We start from the raw sequence: 27,167 nt of genomic DNA on the forward strand, positions 1-27,167 counted from the left end.
AAGATCTATTACTACCATCATGGGAAGTGTAGCCTTTTATACTTCTCTGCCATTGCTTCATTATTCTTAAAAATAAACTCTGCCAGGATTTTCTGACTTTTTGTATTTTCCTGAAACCAAATCTAAGTTTTTGTTTTAATTAGTATAGTATTCTGTATATCTTGTGGGTTATTCAGAACTTCCCTATTTCCTTTAAAGGAAAATTATACCCAGATTTGCAAGGAAAATATTATGATGGTGTTTTTAAGACTTTTACCACATCTTTTCACCAGATGTGTATCATTTACTTTCATTTCTTGGGTTTTCCTTTAAGGAGTTTTTTTGGTTTGGGTTGTTTTGTTTCTGTTTTTGTGTTTTGGATTCTAGGTACTAGATCCTAGATCACATTATTTGTTTCTTTCTCTGACTTAAAGTACTTTATTTTTTTTTAAGATTTTATTTTTTTAAAGTGATCTCTACACCCAACATGGGACTCAAACTCACAGTCTAGAGATCAAGAACGCAATTTCTACTGACTGAGCCAACCAGACACCCTATTAATGTAGTTGTTACTGATTGATGTCTTGTTGGTTACTGTACTAATACATGGCCAACCATTTCCTTATTAATGAACTTTAAGCCATTTTCAGTGCTTTGACACTTTTAACAATGCTGGATATAATCCTCCTATATATGGCCGTAAGTCCTTGTGGCCTTATTTTTATAGGATGGATACAAGTGGGATTATTGGATCAGTGGGCCCTAATTTTTTTTTCATTTCAATGGAAATTTCCATGTTACTTCCCTAAGATAGAACTGAGAAGGGATGGGAAAGGTGGTAATTTTTAGCTCTGCCAACAGTCTTTTAAGAGTACTCATTTGCCCATAACCTTATCAGCAATGGATTTTATCAATTCATTTGATTTTTTGTTTTTTATTTTAAAGTAATTATAGACTCCCAGGAAACTGGGAAAGTAATCCCATGTATACCTCACCCAGCTTCCTCCAGTGGTAACATAGTGCAACATCAAAACCAGGAAATTGATGTTAGCACAGTACTGTTAACTAAGATGTGGATTCATTTGATTTCCAGTCTAATTAACGGTATCTTGATTTAATTTTTTCCCCTTTGATCACTAAGAAGTTTGGGCTTCCTTTTAAGTGTTCTATAGGCCATTTACATACATGTTTTATGATCACTTATTCATATCTTTTATCCACTTAAAAAAATTTTTTTTTAAGTTATTTATTTATTTTGAGAGAGAAAGAGAGAGCACAAGCTGGGGAGGGGCAGAGAGAAAGAGAGAATCCCAAGCAGGCTCTGCACCATCAGCGCAGAGCCCAATGTGGGGCTCGAACCTACAAACTGTGAGATCACAACCTGAGCCGAGATCGAGAGTTGGATGCTTAACCGATGGCACCACCCAGGCTCCCTCTTTATCCACTTTTTTAAATTGGTTGTTTGTGTTTTCCTAAAAGCAGCTCTTGTAGGACTGTTCATTATTTTGTCTGCCATTTGTTTCACAGTTACTCCTTTCAGCTTCATATACTGTCTACAGTTCGGTTGATCTTATTTTTTTTCCTACATAGAGATGTTTATTTTTATTTAATCATTGTTTCTCTTTTGTGGTTTTTAGGTTTTTCTCTCTTATTTAGAAAGGTTTATCTATCTCGCAGTGATACACTATTTTCCTTTTAATAATCTCCTATTTTTTTACAGTTTGGCCTTTAATCCGTTTGGAATGTTGTGCATATGCTGTGAAAATTAGTGTCCCCAGATGAATAACATGCTATGCCAGCACTACTTAACATAAACTATTTTATTTACACTTCTTTTGGTTGCTTTTGACTTAAAATCTCAGCAGTTCCAAAGGTAGGATCGGCTTAAGGCAAGGCTTGATAGAACTGCAAAAGTAACATTGCTAAAATTATTGCTGTTTTCCTTTTTTTTCTTTCGTCAATTCAGTGCCTTTTTGGGTGTTGTATTTTTCCCTATAATCCTTATCCAACCCTTCCTTTGTCTGTCCTATGTGTTGTTTACCCCAAATCCAGATACTTTCCTCATGGTCACGTGATTGAAAGGTTTAGGCATTACTTCATCTTACTGCTAAGGGGAAGAGAGGGAGTTTCTTTTCTTAAATGCCCAAGTAAATAGCTCCTAGGGTTGTTGCCCCTGATTAAGTCATGTGTCTGTTCCTGAATCTGTTACTGTGGGGGTGGGGAATGGGGGTGCTTTTTCAACTGATTGGCTTTTTCAACCAGGAATCATGGTTTAACAGTTTGAATTTACACCTGTGATGCACAGGGGGTTGAATCTGTCTCAACCACATGTGTGAGAGTGGGAGAGGAATAATGTTTCATGGGAAATTTTAGGTATGGTCTTCAGAAGAGGGAATAGATAGATGCTAGGTAGTCAAACCACAGGTGACCATGTCATGAGCCTGTCTCCTTCCTACTACACAGATCATACAGATAGGTACAGAATTGTACAGTTAACAAAAATCTCACTTTTTACATTTATTAGCTGTTTCTGTATTTTGTTTTGTTTTAACAACAGTCTAGAGTGTTCATTTGCCTATTTATTTTGTCTTAGAAACATATTACTTCAATAATAATAGCATACAGTACATTTTAGTATCTTTTTAAGTCTCCCATCATTTTTTGCCCAGAGATTTTTTTTAAGTTTATTTATTTTTTTGAGAGAGAGAGTGAGAGAGAGCACGAGCACAAGTAGGGGAGGGTTAGAAAGAGAGCGAGAGAGAGAATTCCAAGCAGATTCTAGGCTGTCAATAGAGCTCGACTTGGGGCCTAAGATCATGAGATCATGACCTAAGCCAAAATCATGGTCGCCTGACTGACCGAGCCACCCGCCCAGGTGCCCCGCCCAAAAATTTCTTATATATTTATGTGATATAAACTTTGGAATTCTGACTAGAATTGAATTGTGTGTGTGTGTGTGTGTGTGTGTGTGTGTGTGTGTGTGTGTTTTAAGTAGGCTCCAACGTGGAACTTTGTACTCACGACTCTGAGATAAGAGTTGTATATTTAACCAACTGAGTCACCCAGTTGCCCTGCAGTATATGTGTTTTTAAGATGGAAGTTCCAAATTATGTAAACATAACTATGAAAATCAACCTGGAGAGTCTCAACACTTTCTTCAGGAAAAAAAAATTTTTTTTTTTAAATTTTCTTGGTTGCCCTCCATCTTCTTAACAGTTTTTGACCCTCAACACTTTCATAACTACCAGAAGACAGTGGACCCATGGTCCTGCTCTCCCCCATAGACAATTCTTTAGGTATTTCCAAGATACCTAGCAGCCTCTTCTATTAGGCTTATTTGGGTTTTTGAGTGGTACCAACAGAGAATTAAGAGAGAGAACAGCTGGAAATGTACAAATAAGCTCAGGTATTAGGAGGAAAAAAACCTTTTTAAATTAAGGATGTCACACATCTATTATATTGCTATTTGTTAGGTAAGTACAAAAAGATAGGAAAATGAAATGTGGTAACAGAAAGGAAAGTATTATATTTATATTTTTTACAGATAATCTATTATATACCTAAAGCTCTAGAGGTTTGGTGAATGTATACTGAAATTAGTAAACATTTAACCAAGGTGCTACAAAGAAGATAAATGTTCTAAAGCCTACTTTACCTCTTTAAGTGATCTTGTAATAGATCTAAGTACAAGAGACTGTTGCATTTTATATATGTATGTATATATGTATATATATATGTATATATATATACATATATATATATATGGCATCACTGTGTCATACACTTGAAACTAATATGAGTAATATATGTCGATTATATCAATAAAAATGTAAAAAATAAATATGAGACCATATAAATGTGTTCTTTCACACCTCAGATTCAGTCTGTTGCATCAGTGTGCATGGAGATAGATATATATATGGTTTTTTATTAATATTGTTTGTTTGAATCTATATTTGTGTTCTTTCTCCCCCCACCCCCGTTTTACTTCTGGACATGTAAAGCTTGTGAAAACTTCTGCTAAATGAAGGAGAACCTTTTTTTTTTTTTTCCTTTTTTAATTTTTATTTATTTTTTTAAAATGTTTTATTTATTCTTGAGAGAGAGAGACAGACAGACAGAGTGTGAGCGGGGAGGGGGCAGAGAGAGAAGGAGACACAGAATCTGAAGCAGGCTCCAGGCTCTGAATTGTCAACACAGAGCCTGACGCAGGGCTCGAACTCACGAACCGTGAGATCATGATCTGAGCCAAAGTTGGACCTTAACCAACTGAGCCACCCAGGTGCTCCCTTTTTTCTTTCTTTCTTTCTTTCTTTCTTTCTTTCTTTCTTTCTTTCTTTCTTTCTTTCTTTTTTAATTTTAGCTTTATGGAGGTATAAATTGACAAAATTGTAAGTGAATTACAGTATTTGTAAAATATATTTGTAATAACTCCTGTGAGGTACATGTTCTCTTGCATGTTAGCTACTGCATCAGGATGAAGAAAATTAAAGAATTAATTTTTCTTTAGATACACGGGGATAAATTTTACATCCATTTCTCCATGGCATCCTTTCTGTAGGTTGATATTATAGTTTATAAAATATGTTTATGTGAAATGATGTTGATCAGTTAGTTTTATCTTAAGTCAGTGTCATGTAGGATACTCAGAGGCAGAAACTAATCATTGTGTTCCTCTTGTTCTTTTTTTTATTTTTCCTTTGCAGTGGGACTTCCCCTCTTGCATGCCTGAATGCAATGTTGCACACAAACTCCCGAGGTGAAGAGGGCATCTTCTATAAAGTTCCAGGTAGAATGGGCGTATATACTTTGAAGGTAAATATTTTTGTTAGGACGTCACTTAAAAACTAAAATTGGGAAGAGGTAATATGTTCAACTCTGTATCCTGCACAGTTTTTTTACTAATCTGTAACCATCTGTAGGTAGACCAGAAAAGTAATTTTATTTTTTATTCTTTATTATAATGCTATCTTGAAAGGATGAACTGAAAATGACTTCCAGTGACTTTTTAAGGGACCTCACAACATTTGAATAATGAGTGTTACCTTGGAGCTACCACCTTGATGCTTTATATTACTTTGTGATTTTATTCTTGTAGCCTGGATGCTTTATATTACTTTGTGACTTTATTCTCCATTAAATTCAGAGCTGTAGTTCTCCTTTTGTAATGGAGAAAAAGCCAAAGTTCTTGCTTAGTGTTGGCCAGGTAGGATAAACACCGGAATATGGACCCAGATCTGACTGGATTCCTGACTGAGTCTTTGTTCTTTTTTATCCTAATAGTCTTGCTGATTTCTGATTCTGGCACTGAGGTCCCTTCAGTGACAAACAGGAAAACCAATTTAAAGGAGTTTGATTAAAACAGAGAGTTTACTATAGAACTATAAATTCTGAGGAAACTCAGCCTGGATCCAGGAGCTCAAATAATGTCATCGGGGATTGGTCTCTGTCCTTCTTTTGGCTTCATTCTCAGGCAGGCTCTCTCCTATTGTACATGACTTCACTGTCCACCCCAAATCTGCAGGCTGTAAGTCTGGAGAGAAAAGAGCCTTGAGTCTGAAGTGGGAGCCCTCCAGTTAGTTTTGATTTGGTTTAATTGGTTTGGTTTGGCCCATGTGTCTATACTTGAATAATGAATGCACTGAGGCTTCTGATTGGCTGTACACAAGTTCATGATCAGTCTCTCTGTTTTTTTTTTTTAATGTTTACTTATTTTTGAGAAAGTATGAGCAAAGGAGGAGCAGAGAGAGAGGGGGACAGAGGATTTAGAGTAAACTCCGGGCTGATGCCCCAGATTACTTTGATGTGAGTTTGAGGGTAAGCCCTCTGCCAGACGAATTCAGGAAAGGGGTTGTATGCCAGAAGAAATTATCAGCAGGAGGAGAATTAATGCTTGGCATGCACTGACTGTTATCCATATGTACGTGGGACTCTGTCCCCTCTTTTTAGCTTTGAGCTGTAGTCATCACTATGTTCAGTGGTTTTGTGTAGCCCACTAACATTAGAAAGTTCTAATTTACCTATAAAACCTCCTTTTTATACACTTTGTTAAAACTTCTGTGATTAGGGACTCTACTCCCACAGGGAGCTTTTTGTGTTTCTTTTAAGTCTTAGTTGTTCTAGACCTTCCATATTGTTAATAACATTAATTAAATGCCTACTCTATGCTGAGCACTGTGGAGGTCATAAAGAAGAAACTGGACGCTGATCTCTCAACTCTCACATAGTTATTAAAGCAATTGCATACTGACAAAATGTACTGTGATATAAAGTACTATACTATAAGGCCTCATGATCATGTAGAGAAATAAAGATTAATTTTGAAAAGAAGGATCTAGAAAGCTTTTTTTTTTTTAACTTGTAAGATTTGGGATAAACTTTTACAAATAAGTAATGGGAGGGGGGCCTTCCAAGGATAAGGAAATAGCTTAAGTAAAGGCACAGATAGAAAGATTCAGAATGGATTTGAAAATAGAGTAAATTAGACTGGTTACCATAATCTGTGTGTGGGCTAGTGTGGTAACGAGTTGGGGGTTGGGTTAACATGAGGTAAAGATCCAACTTTGGAGGCTTTTGAAGACCTGACTTAGCAGTTTGAGAGAGAAAAAAAGAGAGATAGCTGAGGAGATGGCAGAGGTTTTTCAGGAAAATAGCATGATCAAATCTGTTAGGAAGATAATTCAAGTAGGATCGATTTAAGGATAAAGCAGGGATTGTTTGCAAGAGATAATTGACCTGAACCATGAGAGTGGTAGAAGAGATAGAGGCGAGGGACATTACAGAAATAAAATGTATACTATATGGAGTTGGTAATGATGAGGTGAAATGATTCTGAGATTTGGGGCGTGCACAGTTGACCAGTTGATCCTGAAAGGGTCACAAGTTTAAGTTTAAGAAGCATTATGTTTGTACTTAAAATACTTGTTGAACCTATGGGTCAGGAGGTCTGGCTGGCAACTAACTGTAAAAGTCCTGCATTTTGAAGGAAAGAATACAAAAATATAGGGTGTGTATTTTAAGAAAGTATATAACATAAGAAATGACTTAGAAATGGCACTAGGATATAAACATAAATGGGAAGTATCAGTTCCTTACTAGATCAGAGGTTATTATCTTGGCTGTAATGTTCTGAGTGCCAGTTGTAGGTAGGAGGGTTACATGTCGGAATTATTTTTTATCTGATTATAAAAATTAATTATGTGGGAAAATAAAAAAAATACATTGAGAGGAAAAAAGAACCATCCATAGTTTCATACCTTAGAAATAACATTAATATGTATATTTATGTGTGTATATTTTTATATACTATATACATATATAGTAGTTAATATTTATTAAGCTCTTATTATATGCCAGGCACTATTCTAAGCATTTTACATTTAACTCATTTAATTTCTGAATAATCTTTTAAGGTAGGTACTATTATCCCCATGGTATAGACAGGTAAACTGAAGCATATGAGGTTAAGACTTTGGCCAAAGCTGCATAATTAGAAGATAAAGCCAGAATTCAAACCCAGAAAGTTTTTATTTCCAAGTTCTTGATCTTGCAGCATATACTGTTATATTTCTCATATACTGTGCTGACACAGGTTATCCTTTCTGATTAGCAATCTCACTATCCAACGTAGAAACCAAAGATTCTTATGAGTTTTTTTTTTTTTTAATTTTTTTTTAATGTTTATTTATTTTTGACAGAGACAGGATGTGAGTGGGTTAGGGGCAGAGAGAGAGGGAGACGCAGAAGCAGAAGCAGGCTCCAGGCTCTGAGCTGTCAGCACAGAACCCGACGCGGGGCTTGAACTCACGAGCTGTGAGATCATGACCTGAGCCAAAGTCAGACGCTCAACCGACTGAGCCACCCAGGCACCCAAGTGTTTAAAAAAATTATTCCTTTTGCGGTGCCTGGCTGGCTCAGTTGGTAGGGCATTCTGGTAGAGCACGTGATTCTTGATCTTGGGGTTGTAAGTTCGAGCCCCATGTTTTAAGATTACTTAAAAATACAAAAAAAAATTTTAATTTCTTTTATATTTGACTCTTGCTACTTATTAACCAATATGTAGGAATCAGATTCAAATAATACAGTATCTGTTCCTAACCAGACTCAACTGAATTCATAATACATAATGGTACATACATGCAAATAATGTGTGTGTGTGTGTGTGTGTGTGTGTGTGTGTGTATATATGGATGATGAATATATCTACCTTTTACAAAATTTTTATTATATACTTGTTTTATTCTGAACATTTCCTCATTTACTTGGACTTAATATATTTCCAGTTTTTGTCTAATTTGAGCCTCTGTATTGTGCTTGCATATGATTGTCATGTATAATTTTTATCTTTGGATGTAGATGGAAACATTAGCTAAATTGACCCAAAGAAGAGAGATGACAGGAATTCAGAAAATATTGCTGGTTCTGCTACTGAATCCTATAATACTAAAAATTAATCAGCACAGTTAAGTTGCAAACAATGCATATCAGAAATTTAATTCCTATTTGCTGAAATGGTAATGATTAATCCTAATTGGATGCCTACATTTTCAGAAAGATGTGCCGGATGGGGTGAAAGAGCTATCAGAAGGTTCAGAAGAAAGCAGTGATGGTCAGTCAGATTCCCAGAGTTCTGAGAACAGCAGCAGCAGCAGTGATGGTGGCAGCAACAAGGAGGGAAAAAAGAGCAGGTGGAAAAGGAAAGGTAAATCCACCTGATCTCTCAATAAAGTACTGAATGCTATAGGGCAAATGCCCTTGTTAGCTCCTCTTTTTTCAGACCCTAGGACAGTCCGTCGCTTTCCCTTTCCCTTTAGATCGGTACCGGCCAGTTGAATTTCTTGCAGTGATGGAAATGCCCTGTGTCTATGGAGGTCCAACCCACCATAGCCAGTAGCTACACATGTCTATTGAGCCCTTCAAATATGGCAGTTTGGGAACTGAATTTTTATTCTTTTTTAACTTAAATAGCCACATGTGGCTAGTGGCTATCGGTTGGACAACATAGCTCTAGGTTTATTTATTTATTTATTTTTATTTTTATTTTTTTCAGTATATGAAATTTATTGTCAAATTGGTTTCCATATATAGCTCTAGGTTTTATCTGGATTTATTTTCAGTTCTTGGTCAGCCATAGCCTTTTTTTTTTTTTTTTTTAAAGACTGTTCTAATTTTTTTTCTTGTCTCTTTAACCTTCTCTTCTAAAATTTGAGCATTTTTTGCTCTAACAGCTATATGCTTACTAGGAAAAGAATGCTTTTCATTTCTGCTAGCAAAGCCTAAATTTAGTCTGATGGTCTTTGCTCTTTCCTGCTTGGTGTCTGCTTCATAGCTTATCCAAAAAACTTTTTTTAGGGAATAGTGTCTTTGTTGCTACAACTTACCTGAGATGGATTTTCCACTTAAGGATGCATTTTATTATCTATTCTTGCCGATTATCTGTAGCTTCTTGTCAGAGTCTTCTTAAAGAGGGCAAATTGTTTTCACCTCAGTATTCATAAATTCAGCTGTACATGCAGGGCAGATTTTAAGCCAGATCATGGTGGTTTCTTTACAAGGACTCATATTCCAGAACAAAATAGACATCCGAGAGTGTCCCTAGCTTGGATATCCTCTTAGGTTTGTGTTATAGGTCAACTCTCTTTGGATCTAGAAATGAGAGTTATATATGTAGGAATCCTGGATTCATTAATTTTAGGTGCCTTTGGAACTATTGATGTGGAACTGTATGAGAAAAGCAGTCTGATTCATTAGCATCACTGCATTCATGCAGGTGCTACTCCTGGAGAGAACTGAGATGATTGGTGGCATCATTTGTGTCCTCTGGTAAAGCTACCACACATGCAATTTGGGCACATTTTGTAATCAGGATTTTAGCTTTAAGATCACAACCACTTAAGAGAGCAACTTAGACCTCACATACTAGGAACAAATGGTATAAAGTCAAATAAAGCTAGTACCTGTGGTAATTATTCTTGTGTGTGTGTGTGTGTGTATACACACACCCTGTCAGTAGTGAAAGGAGGTGTGGTCCAGGGCTTTACATTCCTTAGATTCCACTAAGGATCTTTTTTTGGGAGGGTGTAGCCAAAAGTGGTAAGGGGTCTATATCTCCTGCTTGTCCCCAGTTTAAACTTTTAAGTTTGGAAATTGTTGTTCTAAGATTAGGAACCAAGCCAAGTCATTAAGCAAGAGAAGCAGTTAGCAAGATTCATAATTTCTAGATGTGGCTGGAAACAGAAATCAATAACAAAGTTGGTCAGACTAGTGAATTTGGGAACAAAATCATGGTCTTGGAGGTCTCTCCTTTTCAATAGCCACATATGCAGCAGTAGCTGTTGTGAGTAGGGGCTGTTACATGTTTGGTAAAGCCTGTCTCTAAGAAATTAAGAGGAGGGGCGCCTGGGTGGCTCAGTCGGTTGAGCGAACGACTTCAGCTCAGGTCACGATTTCGCGGTCTGTGAGTTTGAGCCCCGCGTCGGGCTCTGTGCTGACAGCTCAGAGCCTGGGGCCTGTTTCAGATTCTATGTCTCCCTCTCTCTGACCCTCTCCCGTTCATGCTCTGTCTCTCTCTGTCTCAAAAATAAATAAACGTTAAAGAAATAGCAATAGAATCCCGTTGTTAATAGGTTAATAGATCTAAAATAGCATAACCTTGTGCTATACTTGGCATAATAATAGAAGATATTTAACAGGGAAGTAGTAGCAAATTCAGAATTGTGATCTAAATAAATTGTTATTGAACTGCCTTTGTATTCATTGCTTTTCTAGAAATTATCACATTATTGAGTATTTATCCTCAGTTTACGTTAAGATGACATGTTCTGTAAAGCTCTTTTCTCATTATAGGAAGTTCAGTAAACTAAGAGGAGAATGGGCTAAATGGTGTTTGGAAGATAAAGATAAGAGGGGCGCATGATGTCATGTGGAATTCATGTTTACTCTTTGCTGAGCTACCAGTAATGAAGAATGATTTCATTTCTCATAGAAAGTGCTTCTCTCGTTCATGGGTCGTACATATGGCGTATGGCTTAGATAGGTAAATTTTTAGGTGTATATTATGTAATCTGGGAATGTTTTTGTAGTCCAGTGCAAATGAAAGTAGAAAACTTGTAGTTAGCAGTGCTAGTAGCAACATGTAGCAGAGCAGTTTTAAATCAGTTACAGTTATTAATAAAGGGAAAGCAAAGTAATTGTGCCTATTCCGTTTTCTTATTTAGGGCTGTTACTCTCAATCTGACATCATTTTATTTCAAATGCATTGTAAGACAGGAAGAACATTGAGATAGTATCAAAACCCACTTCCTTTTATGTACAAAAATAAAGAGCTCTGACAGCAGAACTGGTACTTCTAGTTGAAAATCGATAGAACCTTTCTTGATAATAGGTATACCTTTCAGCCAAATAGGCAGAGAACAGAACTTTGAAATTCAGTCCAATATTAAAACTAGTTTATTGATTTCCATGTAAAGTGGAAGAACTTAGAAGTTCATAGCTTTGGTTCCTAATTGTCAGACAGGAAACCATGTTCAGAGAAGAGCTTTATGGGATTCCATGCCAAGGTAAGGCGGAATAAATCTAGAAAAAAATGATTAGAGTCAACTTTTTTTGTTGCTTTTTTTTTTTATAGGATCATAGCTAAGTGAAGTCTCTGTCTTTTCCCCCAAATAAAATACAAATATTGCAGCATGAAGCAAAGATAGAAGTATTATTTTTATCTTCTGATAGAAAAAAGTTTTGTTAAATTTTGGCCTGCTTTTAAAATGTCTTAAAAGAAAAATTAATTATGTAAGATATACCTTTTGACTTACAAGGAATTACAGATTCTTTCCAGGGGCATGATCTAATGTTAATTTTATCGCTTATGCAGAGGTATTTTAAATCAGAAATTTGACAAATACTATGTTTGGAGTTATTTAAAATACCAAAGACATGCCTGCCCTATAACATCATTTATACATGTAAGTTTACTAAATGAGGATGATTATTTATAGAAATGTCTCCTTTAAAAATTAGTACACTGTGGAGAAAAACTCCTTTGGGCAAAGTTAACTTATGTGGAGAGAGAGAGCTTTGAGAGAGATGTTCTCTTTCTTCTCTGGTGTGGTTGGTGGCTGAGTCAGAGGTTTTAGCTCTGTCATATATTAAGGATGGCTCCACTGTTAGGACTTGGATAGGTAGGGTACCCAGGTATCCTCTCCATCTTTGATTAGGGGATTGTTCGAATATTAATCGTAGCCACACCCTGCCAAGTTTGAAGGAGACTGCACTTGGAGTAGGAAGAGGGTACATAAAAAACTAAAAGTCTGTTAACTTCTAGAAATGAAACTACTCAAAAGAAAACTATTGTGAAAAAAGAACTCTCCCTTAAGAGAAGGATTACTGTTGATGAAAATTAAAACAGTTTGGATACTTCAGTTGTTATCAGTCTTTCAGCTGTTAATCCTTCAATTGTAGGAAGCTAAGCTTCAATTGTAATGTTATTGCTTCATTATTTCTGATAGTATTTCTTAAAAAAAAAATTTTTTTTTGCCATTTATTTATTTTGGAGAGACAGAGACAGAGCATAAGTGGGGGAGGGGCAGAGAGAGAAGGAAACGCAGAATCCGAAGCAGGCTCCAGGCTCTGAGCTGTCAGCACGGAGCCTGACACGGGGCTCGAACCCATGAACCATGAGATCATGACCTGAGCTGAAGTCGGATGATTAATGACTGAGCCACCCAGGCACCTCTCTGATAGTATTTCTGATACTTCAGAGGGACCCATCAAATATCTTCAGGAAAAAAGAAAATAGTCAGGGTCTATTTGCTAAGGCCCCTAATTCAGAGGCATCTAGCATGGATAGTCTGTATCCTTTTGATCTTGTTCAGTATAATCATCCATTGAAATGGAAAATTCTCAATGATGTAATATATCTGAAAAGTAGTACTTTCTGAACACGTACTCAGTGGGTAGTACCAGTTATCCAACAATCTGAAACTACTTGAGTAAACTATATAAAACTGGCTTTAATGAGCCTCAAGTTCTGAAATTTATTTTAAATATTTTTCTGAAAACAATCTTAAGCTGAAAAACTCATTTCTCTACTAGTTTGCTGGGTTTTAAAAATCAAATAGTAAGTAACTGCTGATCTTTTTATCAGAATTTGTTAATATTGTATCTATGTGTTTATAAGAAAGCAAACATTTTTGTTTCTAATCAGATACTGAATATGTTCTCTAAATACGAGTGCTTTTAAGCTGTTGAGCAGTCCACATTGGAGTAGTACCAATAGGTCAGGATATACTTGGGAAGTATTCTTTAGGCCATTAGTTGATTTATAAAACGAAAGAATTATCTCTATTTAAAATGCTTGCCACACTCATTCATTCTCCAGTACATATGTATTATTTGCCAGGTATTTGGGAAACCAATTTGAATAAGGTGTGGGCCCTATCCATAGCTAGAAGGATAGAAAAAGAAGCAATTAGCAAATGAGTTTAATAAGTAACAAGTGTTTATATGTGTCATGTTATGGCAGCATTAGAGAAGGGAATAGTTAACTTTACCTGGGTTACTACGGCTTGTGTAAGCTATGGGATAATTTTTTTAATGTCTATTTTGAGACAGAGAGAGAGAGAGAGCATGAGCAGGAGAGGGTCAGAGAGAGAGAGAGGAAGAGAGAGAATCCCAAGCAGGCTCTGCAGCTGTAAGTGCAGATTCCAACCAGGGGCTCAGAGTCACAAACCATGAGATCATGACTTAAGCTGAAACCAAGAGTCGGATGCTTAACCTGCTGAGCCACCCAGGCACCCCTAGAATAATATTTTAATATACTTCCTTCCATTGGGGGTATAACCTCTGAGGAATACAGGATATATTATGAAAAAAAAAAAACATATATAAAGGCAAGAAAGTAGCAGCATGTGTACAGTGTTTTCAGGAAGCCATATGATGAAGTAAAGTTTGGGTGGAAAAGGGGATTTGTGGAAAGAAAGTACGGGAAAGAAGTAGGGATCAGACTTAATATTTAGTGCTAGTCTCCATTATTTATAAGGTATTGGTGTGCATAAAGTAATGTTTTTTTTTTAATTTTTTTTTAACGTTTTTATTTATTTTTGAGACAGGCAGAGACAGAGCATGAACAGGGAGGGTCAGAGAGAGGGAGACACAGAATCTGAAACAGGCTCCAGGCTCTGAGCTGTCAGCACAGAGCCCGACGCGGGGCTCGAGCTCACGGACCGCGAGATCATGACCTGAGCTGAAGTCGGCCGCCTAACCGACTGAGCCACCCAGGTGCCCCTAAAGTAATGTTTTTTAATGTTACTTTTGAGAGAGAGTACAAGCAGGGAGGGGCAGAGAGAGGGGGACAGAGGATCAGAAGAGGGTTCTGTGCTGACAACAGAGAGCCTGATGCAGTGTTCCAACCTGCGAAACAAGATCATGACCTGAGCCGAAGCCCGACGCTGAACTGATTGAGCAACCAGCGCGCCCCATAAAGTAATTTACTAGGAGGATTAAGAAATGTGGTATTCTGGATCAGAGAATAGCAACCCTGCTGACTCTTTCAAATGTTTGTAGCCACATACCAAGAGGAATGAAATTTTTGTTTATAGTCCATTTGCTGTTGGTCTCATCCTTTTGTCCATGTAAGATCTGAGTTAATATACTAGCTTTTAAAAAAATTTTTTTTATTTCTCTTTTTAATAAAGTTTGTTTTTGAACGAGAGAAAGAGAGTGCGTGCACGTGCATGAACATGCATGTGAGCAAGAGAGAGGGGCAGAGAGCGAGAGGGGAGAGAGAATCCCAAGCTCCTTGCTGACAGTGCCAGAGCCCAGTTGTGGGTCAATCCCACGAACCGTGAGACTTGATCTGAAGTCAAGAGTTGGACACTTAACCAACTGAGCCACCCAGGTGCCACTTAGTTTTTCTGTTTTATTATTTTTTTCTTTCAAGTTTTTATTTAAATTGCAGTTAGTTAAATATACTAGCTTTGATTTGTTTTTTCTACTTACTAGTGTTTATTGTGATGTCTCTTCCTATTGGATGGGGTCTTCCAAATGTGGGGCAATAGGCATTGAAAGAATTCACCTGAGGCAGAACCTAGGCGATAGGAGTTTATTGAACACACTGCAAGGGAGCAGCAGGCAGGACCCTAGAGGAGAGGCTGTCTGACTTGAGGCAGTGGTTGGGGGCTGTTTTTAAAGGGGGGAAGGTGAGGAGGTATGGGGATGTATGGAATTTTCCCTTTTTTGGTAACTGTGCCTGGTTGTAAGTACCCCTTGGTCAGTTACTGCCTGTGGATGTTTGGAGATGGGTTGCCTGATGTCTGTATTCAGCCAAGGGGTTGCCTTGCTCTGCATTCATTGCTCAAGTCCGTTTCCTAAAAGCGGCCTTTACATTTACGTTAGTTCAATTCATTTCTGTTCACTGGTATATAGGTTAAAAGAATTTATTTCCATTTTACTGTTGAAAATCATTTGTTTTGAGTAGATTTCCTTAATTCAGGATGAGATTAATTGGTGACATTAGTTGGTTTTATTTGAAGTTAAAAGTATAACTGGTAGTACAGAAGTGTGAGGGATTATTTTTCTCTAAATGCCACTTTGTAAGATTAGGATTATAAACATGTCTCAGGCCTTGTGGGACCTTTGGGCCAACACGCTGGTGTCCCAGCACTAATCAGTACGGATCTATGAAACCCGGAAAACGCTGGAATGGAGAGAAGGCAAAAAACATAACAGAGGTTTGCTTTCCCACTGCTTGGTGTTGGTTTCAGAACTCAAGAAATATGTGTCTTTCACATGAATTTGTGCACTGAAAAATCGTATGTGCAAGCACACATACTATCTACCAAGAAATAAATGTAATTCATTTTTTTAAAAAGATTATAAGCAGGGGCTTGATGAAGTTAAAACGCAGCCTTAATGTTTATTTTTCAAACAGTGTCTTATTCTTAATATGTTCATCTTGTAGGATATAGCCCTAGGAAATCTTGGTTCCTTATTTTGTGACTGTGGCCACTATTCCCAAGCCCTTCCTGTACACCCCCTACCCTGCATCCTCCCCTCCTCAGCTAGCTGGTTTATTCTCAAACTTTTCATCACAAACGACCATTCTCTCCCCCCTCCTCTATCCTTTGTGCACTGATACTTACGTAAAGTATATAAAAAATGGCCCAGCAGTGTCAGATTTCTATGAAAGTGTCTAAATGCGTATTCTCACTGTTATTTCTCTTGTAGCAGACCTGTATTTGAACAGCAATGGTTTAGCTGGACCACATTTAAACAGCAGTGGTTTAAATGATTTGTCAACCTTAGAAACTGTTGGGGATGCTGTATTTCTTTAACAAGCCCTTGTTTTGAAATGAGAGTGGAAAATAACTGCACCTCCATAAGTAAATAATTAACTATAATGATCCTTCACTACCACTGCAGAGGCATTATGACATCTCTAGCCACTGCGCAAAAACTTCTGCCCCTTGTGTCAGTATAGATTAGTTTTACCTGTTTTAAAATTTTTGATTATATATATCTAAAAAAGTGCAGATATCGTAAGTATACAGCTTGTTGAATTTTCACAAATGGGACAGCACCATGAACCAGTATTCAGATCAAAGAACAAAATAGCGTCAGCACCCCAGTGGCCCTCTCTGTGCTCTTGTAAGATTTCATCCAAATTCTTGTGTATCTTATTCATACTCCTTTAAAAAATTTTTTTTATTTTTAAATATTTTCATTAAAATTTTTTTCTCTTTCATGTTTATTTATTTTGGGGGAGAGCAGGGACAGAGAGAGAGAGGGAGAGAGAGAATCCCAAGCAGGCTCCTTGCTGTCAGCACAGAGCCCAACATGGAGCTCGATCTCATGAACTGTGAGATCATGACCTGAGCCGATATCGAGTCAGACGCTTAACCGACTTAGCCACCCAGGTGCCCCTATTCATCAGATTCTTAAAACTGAAGAGTATTCTATTTTATAAATATTTCCCAGTACCTCAATTTATTTATCGATTCTACCATTGATGAACATCAGGTTATTTCTAGTTTTTGCCTATTTTATTAACTTTATTGTGAATGCTTTTGTGTATGTCTCCCCCCCCCCCCCCCCCCCCATTTCTTTTGGTATATACTTGGGAGCAGAATTAAGTGTAGTGTGTATTACCAGACAGTTTTCCAAAGTGCTTGTACCAATTTATAGCCATACCAGTAATGTATGAGAGTTCAACTAATATTTCACATGCTCACCAACGGTCAGTCTTTTACATTTTAGACTTTGGTTACTGTGTAATAGTGTCCCTTATGGTTTTAAATTGTATTTTCATCATGGCCAACAGAATTGGACTCCTTTTCATTAGTAATCATTTGGATGGCCTCCTTTGTGCAATGCCTTTTCCAGTGTTTTCAATTTTGCATGGGTCATCTTTTCCTTAGTTCTTCATATATTACCTAATTAAAGGTATATCTTGTAAGTAACTTCTCCTTTGTGGCCTTTTTTATTTTCTGAAAACTTTATTTTGATGAATACAGTTTCTTAATTTTAATATCATCCAGTACATCCCTAAGAAGATTGACTCTCCCACTGACACGAAAATAGTTTTTTCTGGTCCATAAAACACGTCTTAACAGATGTAAAGGAATGGGAATGATATAATGTCTGCTCTCAGACCGCAGTGAAATTAAACTAAGAGTCAGTAATAGAGGGACACCTGGCTGGCCCAGTTGGAGGAGCATGCAACTCTTGATTCTCAGGGTTATGAGTTTGAGCCCCAGTGGGATATAGAGATTACTTAAATACAAAAACTTTTAAGAAAAAAGAAAAAGAAACAACACACTTTTGAATAACACATGGGTCAAAGAAGAAAAGAAATTTTTTAATATTTTGAACTGAATGAGAATGAAAACACAATGTATCAAAAGTCATGGTATGCAGTGAAGAAAGCAGGGGTTAGAGGGAAATTTAGTTTAGAAAAGAAGAAAGATCTCAAATTAGTAATCTGTGCCTCTACTTTAAGAGTTCAGAAAAAGAAGAGGAAATAAAATCTAAATTAAATCTAAGCAGAAGAAAAGAAATACTAAGAATTAGAGCAGAAATCAATGAAATTGAAAGCAGAATATTAGTAGAAAAGAATCAATGAAACCAAGAGCTGATTCTTTGAAAAGATCAATGAAGCTAAGAAAGCTAATTATGAATATCAGACATGAGAGGCCATCATTAAAGATCCCATGGACTTAAAAGGATAATAAAGGGATACTATGAACAGTTTTTCTTGTTTTTACTCTGAACAGTTTTGTGCCCACAGATTTAATAACCTAGATGAGATCGATCAGTTCCTTGAAAGACACAATCTGTCAAAACTCCCACAAGAAGAAATAGACTGTCTGAACAGGCCTGTGCCTGTTAAAGAAATTGAGTCAGTAATTAGTTACCTTCCAGAACAAAAAAAACCAGGCTCACTTTGATTCCCTAATGAATTCTACCAAACATTTAAGGAAGAAATTATACCAATTCTGTATGATCTCTTGCAGAGGATAGAGGCAGGGGGAATACTTCCTAACTCATTCTGTGAGTCCAGCATTACACTAATACCAAAACTAGACATGAGAAGAAAACTACAGACCAATGTCTCTAATGAACATGGATGCAAAAATCGTCAACAGAATATTTAGCAAATTGAATCCAGTGATTTATAAAAGGAATTATACATCACCACCAGATAGGATTTATTCTAAGTGTACAAGTCTGGTTTAACATTCAGAAATCAGTTAATGTAGGGCCATCTGGGTGAGTTACAGCCAAAGTAGTTACCAGGAAACAAATCAGGGCATTGAATACCTCTTATCAATAAATAAAAATAATATACATACAACCAAGAAAGCTAGAAAAAAGAAGAACAAAGTAAAGCAATAAAAAGCTGAGCAAAAGAATTAAAATGGAAATTACTGAATTTGAGAGGGGGACAATGATAGAAACAGTTTCAAAATAAATGAATAAAAGAGACCAGCTTCACTGACCTTTAAAAAGAGAAAAGATATACATATACAAATTCAGATTGAAGTAAATACCAAAACAAAAGTTTTAAACCACAAGACTTTTTCACAAGCTTTAAGAACTCAGATGAAGTGAGATGATTTTGTAGGAAAACAGGATGCATAAAAATTGAACCCAGTAGAGATAGAAAATCTAAACAATAAAGTTTCATGCAAAAAGGGATATAGAAGAGCTCCCCTTCAAAAGAACACATACTTAAACAGAAATTCATTGTTCACAGACTATATTTAAAGATCAAACAATCCCAATGTTTTTAAAACTATTCCAGTGCAGGAAAAAAGGTCATCCAGATTCTTTTTCGAAGTAAAATTTTAAAACTTTCCACAAAGTACAAAGCTGTCTTGTGAACATTGAGGGAAGATCTTAAAGGTTAACATACAGTATCCAGCCATATGTTAAAAAAATTATATATCCTGGGGCGCCAGCGTGGCTCAGTCAGTTAAGCGTTGACTCTTGGTTTTGGCTCGGGTTGTGGTCTCATGATCTGTGGGTTCAAATCCTGCACACACACGCTGGCTGTGTGCGCATGCTGTCTCTCTCAAAGTAAATAAGTAAACTTAAAAAAAATTATATATCCTTAAAAAATGGGGTTTTAGGTTGTAAGTATGATTCATTACTGGGAAATCCATTATACTTTATCATATTAATACAACTAATATGGAAAATCTTATCTCTGTACTTGCTGAAAAGGCCTTTGTGTAAATTCAGTACTCAATAAAATTGAGAATTGGTGGATACTATTTTAACATAATAATTTAGTCAAAAAAAACCAGCATCTTAATGGGGAAACACCAGTGGCTTGCCCTTAGGTTAGAACAAGTCAAGAACAAGGTGCCCAGTGTCTCAGTTCTTATATTCCAGCACAACTAAGCAAGAGAAAGCCGTTGGAACAGTGAGCAACAAAAAAAGGGGAAAGCTGCTTCTGTGTGTAGATGACACATGCAATTATGAATCTGACAAAAGAATCCGTGGAGATAAAGTCTGATAGAGAAGGGAATTTAGAGCTGTATTTTCCAAAACGACGAAAATGGATTCATTTTTCACACCATACTCCATGATAAATTTCAAACAAACGAGAGATACAATGTAAAACATGAAACTGAGTACTAAAAGGAGAAAACATGGGTGAGCTCCTTTTAAAACCTGAGAATAATAAAACTTTTTAAAGTGTTGTTTCTGGAAGCATATATTTTTATCCGTTGACTTAGCAAACCCACCTCTAAGAATCAATCCTCAGACACTGTCGACAATACAAAATAGCATAGCTTAAGACTAATGCTTCTCAATCACATAGATTTTATTATGACACAGATTCCTGGGCCCCACCTTCCAAGTTTCTGATTCAGTAGATCTAGACTGGGATCTAGTAATTTGCATTCCCAACAGATTTTTTGGTACTGATGGTGTTTTTCTTGGTACAATACCTTAAAGAACCACTGATTAAGACATTGTAGTAATAAGAGCAAAAGACAAGAAAGAATGGACATACTCACCAAAGTCTGGTTGAAGAAATTATGGTACATCTGTACAGTGGAATTCGGTGTAGCTATTAAAAAAGGAATGTGGAAGATCTCTGTATTCTCTTCTAGAATGTTCCACAGGATATATTAGTTAAGTTAAAAAAAAAAATCAAGATTTTGAACAGCTTACAGTGCAGATTTTTTTTTGCTTAAAAAAAAAGTAAAAGTATTAAAATATATACACTATGTTTTCGCCAAAACAAAAATACAAGCAAACAAAAATGGAAGGATAGTTAATACAATTTCCTAAAAGGGAAGAGAAGTAATAAAGTAGTGTAGATAGGGGAGGGAGCTAGGCTTATATGGAAGTAACTTGTTTTATTGCTTTACATAATTAAACCAAGTTTTTAAAGTGTACTTTCTAGAAATATGAAACAAAGCAAACTGAAGTATATGTCAAATTTTTGGCATAATGACATACATAAGTTGTTTGGGATCTATCTTAGGTGTAGGAGTCCAGAGACACAAAGACATCTTAAACTATATTTGAGTAGTCTTGTTTTCAGTAATTATATTGGTGCAGTTTCTTTGCAACTAGATGTATATTAGGAAAACATTAATAATTACAGTAATGTTATTAGGAACCAGGGTTATCAGGGAAGAAGGGAAGTGATAGAAGTATAAAATCAGAAAAGTTAAGTGACAGTCCTGTAACATAAAATTAAAATTTGTTATCTGTGCATGAATTTTTCTCCTTCTAAAAAAAAGACTTTCGGGGCGTTTGGGTGGCTCAGTTGGTTAAGTGCCCAACTTCGGCTCAGGTCATGATCTCATGGCTCCTGAGTTTAAGCCCTGTGGGCTTTGTGCTGCCAGCTCAGAGCCTGGAGCCTGCTTCAGATTCTGTCTCCCTCTCTCTCTGCCCCTCCCCCACTTATACTCTGTCTCTCTCTCTCTCAAAAATAAACAACCATTAAAAAATTAAAAATAAATAAAAATTAAAAAAAAAAAGACCTTTCTTGTTCTAACCATTAAAGTCCTAGAACCAGTGGTAACCCTGTAGCAAGTGATTACCCCCTTCGGTGCAGCACATGGTCTTTTAATACCATTTCCTATTTGAAAGATACCAGTGGTCCTTGGAAAAGTGGCTGATCCAAGTTGGGGGAGAAAAAGATGCAAGGTTGCCTCGGACTCTTTCTTGTTAGATAGAAAGGAGAAGCAGTTGGTTACTGCTGAGGCCATGTCCTAAAGATGGTTTACAACTTACAGGCTCTCACACTAACTCAAAAGGGGACAATCTGAGTGCCAAATTTGCAATGATTGTTTTTGATTTAAACATCTCAAATATATAAACATCTATGGATTGACAATGACACTTTAAAATCAATTTACATACTGTTACTTTTCTGAGATTGCTATAACAAATTAGCACAAACTAGGTGCCTTGAAACAAACTTATTTTCTCACAGTTCTGGAGAACGGAAGTCTGAAATCAGGTATCAGCAGGGCCACACTCCCTACAGAGGCTCTAGGGGAGAACTCTGTTTTTTGTATTTTTTTTAGCTTCTACTGGTTGCTGACTTACTTGCCTTGTGGCCACATCACTCCAATCTCTGCCTGTCTTCACATCGCCTTCTTTTCTGTCTGTCCTCTGTGTCATTGGATTTAGGACACTGAGATAATCCAGGATGATCTCATCTCAAGATCCTTAACTTAATTCCATCTGCCAAGACTCTTTTTCCAAATAATGTGACATTCACAGATTCTGGGGATTAGGACATAGCTTTTTGGTGGCCACCATTCAGCTCACAACAAATACCCACTCATTCTGAAAACAATACTAGTTTGCAGGGCGCCTAGGTGGCTCAGTCTGTGAAGCGTCCCTTGGTTTCAGCTCATGTAATGGTCTCACAGTTTGTGGGTTCGAGCCCCACACTGGACTCTGTGCTGACACACTGGGATTCTCTCTTTCTGCCCCTCCCTGGCTTGTGCACACACACACTTTCTTCTCTCTCTCAAAATAAAAATAAAAATAAAAAAATGAAACTATACTCAGTTTGGATCTTAGCTATGCCCCTTACTGTCTGAGTCCTTTGGCAAACTCATTACATTTCCTGATATGTAAAATTTAGATAATCTCACAATATACAGAAGAATGTGTATATTTAAATTTTTGCATAAATATATGTCCTTAAAAATCTTTTCATATTTTTTCTTTTTGTAGAAAAAGGTCAGCAAGGATGCCAACCCAAATACACTACTTAGTTATCTCTGAGGGGAGAATTGAAGGAGTTTGGGTGGGAATAGAAAGCAGACTTGGACCCACCTTAAAGGGTAGTTCAGTGAAATCCTGTTCACATGAACCTAGCACACTATTAGATACACACAAGATACTTACTTTTGGTTCTTATTAATAAACTTGTGTGTGAAGACAGGTAGCCACTAAAACGCAATCTGAGAGGGAAGTTTCTCACCATGTGTTTAAATCTTGTTTGTTGTTTGTAGTTCTGAGCCTTAAACATATGAAAGTTAGGACAAAGTTTCATATACGTTATGAGACCAGTACTTGGCATAAGTCAAATCTGGGAGATACTCCTTACTTGGTGGGTCCTGAAGTTTTCGTGATTTATTTTGGCTGGCTTTGAGTTTGGCTGGCTTTGAGACGTGTTAATGGTTTCATTTGTTAGAAAGGGCTTTTGCCTTATGGGGGAACAGTCCACAAACAGTTTGCCGTGGTAATACGGATAGCTTTTATTGTTCCTTTTTCAGGCTGCAAAATGGAATTCTTATATTCTCTAAGGGAATTATTTTGTTTTCTGTTTATTTTTAGGCAGTATTTGAGGTAGGTAAGGAAATGCATATTTTCAGATTTCTGCAAACCATTGACGAGAAAGTGAGCATAGTCAAATATTAATAGTGTTTAACTTTATTTTCATTATGTCCCTTTAAAAACATCGGTTCAAATGAAAAAGATAGGCAATAACAAGTGTTGACAAGCATTAGAACCCTCGTACATTGCTGTGGAATTATAAAAATGGTATAGCCGTTTTGGAAAACATTTTGACAGTTCCTCAAAAGTTAACCATAGACTTGCTGTAAGACCCAGCAACTCCACTTTAATATATGAACCCAGGAGAATTGAAAACATCTGTCCAACATGAAATTGTGCTGATGAGTGTTCTTCACATCATCGTTCAGAATGGCCAAAGACGTAAATGACCCAAGTGATCATCAGCTAATGAATAAACAAAATGCAGTGTGTGCATACAATGGCATATTATTTGGTGATAAAAGGGAAGTATTGATCCATGCTCTGACATGGATGAAACTTGAAAACGTGCTAAGTGGAAAAAACAGTCATGAAAGAGCACATATTGTTTGATTCAATTTGTATGGAATGTCTAGAATAGGCAGGTACATAGGGACAGAAAGTAGATTACTGACCTCCTGGGATTAGAGGCATAGTTAGGGGAAACAGGGGTGACAGCTAACCAGTATGGGGCTTTATCTCAGTAAAGCTGTTATTTTTTAAAATTGGTCCACATAAGTAGACTGAGGATGTGGTTTCTTTTTGCTGCTCAGTTATCTCAAGAACTACCCAATTTTATTCTTGTATCATAGATTACAGTGAGCTTTTTTAAGCATCACACTTACTGTATGTCAGTTCTTTCCCATATATAAACCCTGTCATAAGGGTGGAATGCAAAGCCAATACCAAGTCTGACAAGTCAACCTTCTTAGTATTATCTGCTCTTGTCCTCTTGAAATGTTATCTATTGTGTATTCCTTTGTTAGGACATCTGAGAACCCATGGAAATGCTATTTTCCAAACCTGTGTATTCCAATGAGTCATGCATGCTTCTGCACTTTTATATCAGGTAGCTACCTACCAACATACTTTATATGGTATCTTAAAGCTCTTTAGCCATAGCTAAATGGGATGCCATTTTGCTATCCAGGCCTTTATAGTCCAGCTGCCATGGAAAGGAGAAGGTGTCAGTAAGCACGCACTCTGTCAACACTATTCCAGAGTCATCACCAGCGGCAGCAATTATTCTTTTATTATTAAAGGGTCTGAATCAGCAGTTTTGTTATCTCTCGCCGTGAGCTGCATGCACTGCTGAACTTTACGGAACCTAAAACTGTAATTGCTATTTATTAGAAGAGGACAGGCTCTTGAAGGGGAAACCCTCATTCACATAAGACTGATGTTTGGCTCAGCTCTGATGGGGTATAAAACAAGTAGTGATGAGTAGAGAGGGGTTATACCCTGTGCAAACGTCCATTGCTACCATTAGAGGTATCCTACAACCCTCTCACACTGACTGGTGGGCCTGAAACTATTGATTTAAGAGATGAAGGAATATAAGAATTAAAGCTGTTCTAGAGCTTTTGAGGTAGAATGGCCTTATCGCCTTCATTTTAAAATAGGGAAAACTGGACCCTTTCTGTCAGCCCAGGGCCCTTGCACTGTATCATGTTGTCATCAGATTTACCTTAAGACACACATACTGTACAACAGGCTCTAGAATCTTTTCTCAGTTTTATCTAATTTGATGACTCATGGTTTATATTCTTCCTGCTTCAATCAATCTATTGAAAAATAAAAAAATGAAAAGTAGTGAATATTAACACCCATCCCTTCCCCGTCCTATCATCCTTCACTAGAGCTTTCTGAGGAAATAAACTGAAAAGGGAGGCTGTTGCAGTAGAACTCCAAAAAGAAGATCCTTCCCAAAAGTGTTTGGTCACAGTTCTTAATACAGGTAGCAGCATATGATTGGGGAAGGAATGGTGCTTGATACCAACTCTGATAACCACCTTTTTTATTGTCATTTCCCCCCAACTAGTATCGTCTAGACTGTCACAACCATCCTCTCCCCAGTCAGGCTGCCCATCACCTACCATTCCAGCAGGTAAAGTCATTTCTCCATCACAGAAGCACAGCAAGAAGGCACTAAAACAGGTAATCATGCTAGTCTGTGTTTAACAGAAGTATTATGTTCTTGATTAAAAATGCATGATTCTGGAAGTCATTGACAATTTCTTGAAAGGACATTAGGTCCTTTTAAGGAAAAATTTCATGTAGTTTCCCAATCTGGATTTAGTAATATATGTACCTCTGTGTTGTAGGTTTATGGTAGATAGTCTTTTTATCACGTTTAAAAAGCTCTTCATTTGTGGGGCACTGGCAGGCTCAGTGGTTGAGTGTCTGACTCTTGATTTTGGCTCAGGTCATAATCTCACAGTTTGTGAGATTGACTCCCTCATTGGGCTCTGTGCTGACGGTGCAGAGCCTACTTGGGATTCTCTCCCTCTCCTTCTCTCTTCCTGCCCCTCCCTGGATCTCTCTCAAATAAATAAATAAACATTTAAATTAAAAAAAAAAAAAGCTCTTCATATGTTCCTAATTTCCTGAGAAGCTTTTGTTTGTGTGCATGTTTGTTTGTTTTAATGTTAATTTTTGAGAGAGACAGTGTGAGTGGGGAAGAGACAGAGAGAGAAGGAGACACAGAATCCGAAGCAGGCTCTAGGCTCTGAGCTGTCAGCACAGAGCCCAACAAAGGTGAGATCATGACCTGAGACACTCAACTGATTGAGTCACCCAGGAGCCCCTGTTTGTTTTAAATTATGAATAGGTGTTGAACTTTTTAGGTTCGTTTTCTTCATCATTTATTAAGATGATCAGGTAGCTTTTCTCTTTAAATCTATTAAAACACAGAATTCCATGGCTAGATTTTCTAATGTTAACATATACTTAGCTTTCTGGAGTAAACTCTACATGTTGTTACCTATTTTTGAATACGTTATAGAATTTTCTTTTTTAAGATTTTTGTTGTTTTCTTGTACAGTTTTGGACTCAGGATGGTTCTAATATAATAAAATAAGTTGGGTAGCTCTCTATATTTTTCTAGATTTTTGGAAAACAGTTGTAGAAATTATCTTTTTCTTGAAAATTTTTTAAATCTCACTTTTTAAAATTGTGCTAGCATTTCAGTTTCATCTATTTTTAGTGGTCTCATTTGATTCCTGCTTTTTGAACTAATTTTAGAAAAAGGGTTTTTTTGGAAATTTCTCTTAAAACATGGTCCATTTGATATTATTGATATTTTTGATATTATTTTTATTTTTCATTATTTTTTAAGTTTGCTTAATTTGAGAGCAAGAAAGAGCATGTGGGTGCCTGCGTTTGAGCAGGGGAAGGGGTGGAGAGAGAGAATCCCTGTGAGATCATGACCTGAGCCAAAATCGAAAGTCAGAGGCTCAAGCAGTCCACTGAGCTAGCCAGGGTCCCCTCACTTGATTTTTAAAAATACGTATTTATCTGTGGGGCAGTTGGCTGGCTCAGTCAGTAGAGCATGCGACTCTTGATCTTGGGATTGTAAATTTGAGCCCCATGTTGGGTATAGATAAAATCTTTAAAGAAAATTGTTTAAAGTTGTGTGTAGCGTTCTTTTATGTGTCCTTTTTGTTCCTCAGTGTTGTTCGTTTATCATGTATCTTTTTTCCCAGTGCTACTTAGCCATCCATCTATTTTGTTGGGCTGTTCAAAGACCTAGCTTTCAATTTTTTAAATGCAAAATGATCTATAAATACAAACTCACTAGTAATTAATGGAACCTTAACAGACTACTTTTATCCTCAGTTGGTATACACAAGAACTTAATTTGTAATATCAGGCGTTGGCAGGTATGTAGAAAAATG

General features: G+C 36.8%; 1 protein-coding gene and 1 long non-coding RNA gene across 9 annotated transcripts in view; one reads left to right on the forward strand and one right to left on the reverse strand.

Annotated features, from left to right (window-relative positions):
- The window catches only part of ASXL2 (ASXL transcriptional regulator 2), a 123,703-nt gene that overhangs the window by 69,677 nt on the left and 26,859 nt on the right, over window positions 1-27,167 (forward strand). For 6 of the 8 annotated variants that reach the window (XM_042933496.1, XM_042933498.1, XM_042933500.1 and 3 more), the window contains 3 exons: window positions 4,686-4,794; window positions 8,530-8,680; window positions 25,313-25,428. In XM_042933496.1, the coding sequence (XP_042789430.1) occupies window positions 4,686-4,794; window positions 8,530-8,680; window positions 25,313-25,428 (376 nt within the window). The other 2 variants (XM_042933503.1, XM_042933504.1) reach the window with 2 other exon arrangements.
- On the reverse strand, window positions 11,410-20,541 carry LOC122216543. Its single transcript, XR_006200953.1, has 2 exons — window positions 20,499-20,541; window positions 11,410-11,553 (listed from the first exon to the last, which is right to left on the reverse strand). It is a non-coding gene; the product is annotated as an uncharacterized LOC122216543 (long non-coding RNA).

This window comes from Panthera leo, chromosome A3 (assembly GCF_018350215.1).
Source record: "Panthera leo isolate Ple1 chromosome A3, P.leo_Ple1_pat1.1, whole genome shotgun sequence".
Taxonomy (NCBI): domain Eukaryota; kingdom Metazoa; phylum Chordata; class Mammalia; order Carnivora; family Felidae; genus Panthera; species Panthera leo.